General features: G+C 39.4%; 1 protein-coding gene across 1 annotated transcript in view; it reads left to right on the top strand.

Annotated features, from left to right (window-relative positions):
• The first annotated feature begins 534 nt into the window (after positions 1–534).
• Positions 535–5,344, top strand: part of LOC109464759 (microfibril-associated glycoprotein 4-like) — a 10,258-nt gene continuing 5,448 nt past the window's right edge. The window contains exons 1-5 of the mRNA XM_019761833.1: positions 535–641; positions 2,112–2,125; positions 2,352–2,449; positions 2,814–2,870; positions 3,395–3,485. Of these exons, the coding sequence (XP_019617392.1) occupies positions 535–641; positions 2,112–2,125; positions 2,352–2,449; positions 2,814–2,870; positions 3,395–3,485 (367 nt within the window). The remainder of the gene's footprint in view (positions 642–2,111; positions 2,126–2,351; positions 2,450–2,813; positions 2,871–3,394; positions 3,486–5,344) is intronic.

The following is a 5,344-nucleotide window of genomic DNA, read 5'->3' as shown; positions in this document are numbered from 1 at the left end:
TGGTTAAAAGGGATGTCATGCCGCTTATCAATACAACTTGATTGATATTTTGTGCACCTTGTTTATTTAGGTGTGAATAGGGCATTGTTTCTCAGTTTTCTTAAAACGTTCTCAAAAACGTTATGAGCTATGCTCCCTACAATAACACGTGTGGAGATTTCTGACCATACACGGTGGTAAAATCTGGTCTGCAAAGTTCCCACATGTCATAGAACCCGAACTTTGTTCGATCTGGGCAATTCGAATCGAACCCGGGGTCACCTGCGGTCATTTAAAATAAATCGGCAAAACAAGCCTTTCTGCCTACATGCCTTGCAACAGATAAAATCAACATTTTTCTATAGATACAATAGGTTTCCTGGAAACTACATGTCCGCTATCATTTTTTTGTGGACATGTAACATGTAGCGAAGCTACTGTCGTATCCTTGGGTGATCTTGAATAATGTAATAATTCTTTATGCCAGTATGAATGACACAATGCAGGCTTTTGGTCGACATGACATGTCTGCAAAACTAGTTTAAACCTGCAAGCATGGAGAGTAAAACTCCGGGCACAGTTCTGGATCAAGCTGTGTCCCGTTCTGTGCCGGCTCAGGCACAAGATGAGATGGGCACGGTTTGGGACACAACAGTGTCCCAGTGATAGACAAAACCTCTAAAGATCTAGTCCGCCCCAAGATAAATTCAAGACAGGGATACCCCTCAAGACAGTGATTCCCCCCCTTTAAAACAAACGCTCGTATACCGTGCTTGTGCTATATGATTTTTCTTCAGCCCAGACAATCAACCCTTCAAATATGCATGTCGTCTTCACTTTAAAGAAAAAAAATGTAATGTTGACATTTCCTATGTTCACAAGCAGCGCTGAGGACAGAGGTAAGAACAAAGCATAAGTTTCATTCATGTGCAAAGCTCAAAAGCAAAAAGAAAAAGAAATCATGGAAAAGCAATAATCGAGCCGAGGTGCTCTGAACACTGACATGTGAAAGAGGTAATTCAAAGTACGAACGAACACAGACAAAGGACAAACCGAACTAACAACCAGCATGACTGATATAACTCGTTTAAACCTGCAAGCATGGAGAGTAAAACATACCCCATTCACGGCTCAAAATGACACGGCTCAAAAATCATGTTTTAGGGATTTTTTTTTTAAATGGCCTCAATTTTTAATTATGCGTAATTTAGTGAGAAAAATGTTTAAAAAATGCAATTTTTTCACCAATGTGTCGACAAAAACTAGACTGAAATTCAGAAAAAATTCTAAAACACGATTTTTAATCTTATTCCTAGTCGTCGAAAAATATTTAAAAAAATCGGGGATCTGGGGTAATATACGTAGCCAGGTTTAAACGATGTTTGCCTAAAAACATGACATGACTTGTGGTCGGAAACCCGAAAAAAATCGTCTTTCGGAGCGAAAGTTTGAAAAAAACAACGATTTAACATTAACAGCTAATATCAAAAGAATGTTAGGACGATAATTGCATTTTAATTTGACGAAATTTACCATGAAATCCTTTTTGCTTCTTTTCAAGTGTTTACGGGTAGTCCTAAACAGGCCAAAATAGCGTCTTGTAAACCGATACATTTTCGAACGCGCCTAGCAATGGGAAAGAATGCCGTAGTAACAGACCACCGTCATAATATTTTTTAAAGAAAAGAGCTTTGAAGATTTTTGTGCTTATATGCTACCGTAAACGGTTAACCTCTAATGGAGTTGCACAGTACTGTGGATGATAAAACGGACTAATAAATGTTGAGAACCAAGTTGTATCAATAAAGGAATGAATGAATTTGTTGCAACTTTCAATTGTAACATTGCTTCAAGTAACAGAAAGAAGTATAGAAAGGCTGATGAATGTGACAATGACACAACAGTGTCCCAGTGATAGACAAAACCTCTAAAGATCTAGTCCGCCCCAAGATAAATTCAAGACAGGGATACCCCCTCAAGACAGTGATCCTTCCTTCAAAACAAACGCTAGTATACCGTGCTCGTGCTATATGATATTTATTCAGCCCAGACAATCAACCCTTCAAATATGCATGCCGTCTTCACTTTAAAGAAAAAAATGTAATGTTGACATTTCCTATGTTCACATACAGCACTGAGGACAGAGGTAAGAACAAAACATAACTTTCATTCATGTGCAAAGCTCAAAAGCAAAAAGAAAAAGGAATCACAGAAAAGCAATAATCGCGTATTGGCCCGTGGTGCTCTGAACACTGACATGTGATAGAGGTAATTCAAAGTACGAACACAGACAAAAGACAAAACCGAACTAAGAACCAGCATGACTTATATAACCTGAATAGACCAATCTGTACCTCGTCTTTACACTTCAGATATACGTGTGGCTGACGTGTCGTTCACAGCATTCACAGGCAAGGCTGAAGACAACATCCTACATCGCACCAGCTTAGCGAGAGACTGCATGATCCAAGTAAGTTTCAGTTAAAATACTGTAACAGGTCGATTATCTGCTGATTTTGATAGTATACCTTCTCCAGTTGCGTATATGAGCAAGGACGATATGGCATACTGCAAAACACCATTAGATGCGTCAAAATCGAAGGAAAACTGTCAAAAAGTTGAAATGCCTTCCTGCGGCAAAGATGATAAGGTCGACACCTCTGCATGTTATGGGGATGACCATAACATACAAGACACAAAGACACATCCAAATCAAACATCCAAAGATAACCTGTATCTAATGAACTCGCAGTCAAACCTCCACCCACGCGAGTATAAAGCACTGAATCCACAGTTCCTGAATCCGATGTACGAACCTGCTGTTTCCTCTGCAGCTGAACTTCAGGCGGATAGTTGTGATGGCATTCTCCGCAGTCAGGGAGACGGTGGCAGTAACAATAACGCACGTTTAGCTGCAGCTGAGAGTGGACAGACAGTCGAAGTTACCGTGGGTGATGACAATATTGAACCCGACTCACCAGACGAGATTCAAGGCTAATACTTGCGATGGCATTCACGGGGAGACGGTGGCAGTAACAATAACGCACGTGCAGATGCAACTGAGAGCGGACAGACTGTCGAAGTTACCGTGGGTGATGACAATATTGAACCCGACTCACCAGACGAGATTCAGGCTAAAAACTGCGATGGCATTCACGGGGAAGGTTATAGTAACAATAACGCACGTGCAGATGCAACTGAGAGCGGACAGACTGTCGAAGTTACCGTGGGTGATGACAATATTGAACCCGACTCACCAGATGAGCTTCAGGCTGATAACTGTGATGACTTTCTCCCTTACGCCGTTTTCTACGAGGAAACTGATTGCAGTAACAACGGCGCAAGTGCAACTGCAGCTGAGAGCTGGAAGACAGTCAATAAAGACGTTGATGTTGACGACATTGAACCTTGTCAGGATGACACGCCTAGCACGAAAAACACGCAAAGGAACGCCCCGACATCTCATGAGAACGGCAACAACGTTGGCCAGCAGAAGACAACTTATGGTAAGAAAAATCTTCTACTTTGATTTCAGTAGAAAATTATTATCTTTTTATGGTATTTTCGTTTTAAGTTTCCATTTGTGAGGCTTGTTGCTTCGTGTTTGAACGCCATAAGATCCTTAACGCCGATCCCTGGGATCGGCAGCCCGGGCAAAAAATTCATTAAAAGATAAATAACAGCGTTATTATAATCATAATCAAAAACAAGATAGATATTTAGAAGAAACATGGAGCAGAAATAGAAAAAGAAACTGTAAAAAAGTGGGATTGAAAGCCAATACCCTAATGTCTTGATTGTCCTGCTATTTGTGGCATGGTTCCACTGGCCTGAAAGAACAGCTGATTTTTTCGGGCCACCGAGTGCAAGAAACCCTGTTACAAATGGTGGATGGTACACAGGCTATGTTTTCAACAAATAGAGACAAAATGCAAATATTTGCATGTTACTCCCATACCAAATTTCAGGTCATTTTGCTTTCATGGAATCAAGGTCATTCAACCTTGTCTAATCAAACAGGAACAGAAAAAATACAAATCAAAAATGCTTAAAGAAAAGTTCGTAAGATTGTTTTTTTTTATATGGGTTTATATGCATAAGCCCGAGATGTTTTTAAAAATGATGCCAGTACGAAGAGTTAAGAAACAATTTGAAACCTTCAGCGTTGAGTAGTATTTTTCGCTTTAAACTAAATGTATTCAAATTTAAAATCCATTCAATGAACAGCTAATACGTATTACACGCAGTCAGCAATAATCTGCTGATCGAACAACATAAGCCATCAGAACGAAAATATTGATTATATGTTCGAAAATGTTACGCAATGTTACGCACTGTACAAATGTATGGATGAGGGTGAGCACATCGGCAGAACGTACTGCGGTTGAGCGAAACTTGTCTTTCCAAATTTCCACGGTTTCCGTCTAATGTATAGTCAACATTGCGCCAGAGTTTTCCCCGATGCAGACGATACCTTTTGTAAGCTATTGACGGGATGTCATTCTTAGATACGCAAATACAGTATTACAGCCTTAACCCTACCTAGACCGGGGGGGGGGGGGGGCTAAAAGTGCCCGCGGCAACTTTGATGTCACCTAGCGTCTGAACGGCTAAACTTGGTGACTTGGTGACTTGACAACGGGTTTCTGAAAGGCATTTTTTGCTAAATTTAGAACTTTTTGTTTCAACAATAGAATTTTATGGGTTTTATGTCAAGTTACTCATGGTTTCTAATAATAATAACATCCCATATAAATTTATGTAAATGTTATCATTAAATATGCATAATTTATGCTAATTTAATGACGTCATTGGCCAAAATCCAAGATAGCGGACCATATCATTAGAACAGGTATATACAGGTTATTTTCATTAAAATTTCATCAATACTTCCGATTCCATTTCTTTTTCCAAAAAAGGTTTAAATGAAGGTCTTTAGTATGTTTACAATGTATTTTAGGCTTTATCATGAAAAAAAAACTATTTTTGAAAATTCAAGATTGATGATCCAAGATGGCGGATATCTTAAATGTGCATGACGTCATTTTATGACGTCACAGGTGTTGTTATGGGCAACATAAGACTTAGTACACCATAATATTCTGTCATAAACACTTTTGGTACAGTTATGTTGAATACCATTTAGTTTTCAGGGAAAAACCTATTTAGACGGTTTTGGTCAATAAAATCACATTAATGACGTCATAATGACGCCATATTACGTCATAACGACAAAAATAATTGTAGATATTATAAATTTTTACTGGTACGCCATTCTCTGAAAATTTGGTGGTAATACGACATACCGTTCGCGAGTTCTTTAGGGGGGGGTCAAAAGAAGCCCCCCCGGGTCCCCCCCCGACCT

The sequence above is a fragment of the Branchiostoma belcheri genome, unplaced genomic scaffold (assembly GCF_001625305.1).
Source record: "Branchiostoma belcheri isolate BF01 breed outbred unplaced genomic scaffold, Haploidv18h27 scaffold140, whole genome shotgun sequence".
NCBI classification, from domain to species: Eukaryota; Metazoa; Chordata; class Leptocardii; order Amphioxiformes; family Branchiostomatidae; genus Branchiostoma; species Branchiostoma belcheri.
Note: the sequence above shows the minus strand (reverse complement) of the source record. Positions and strands in the feature narration are given on the sequence as shown.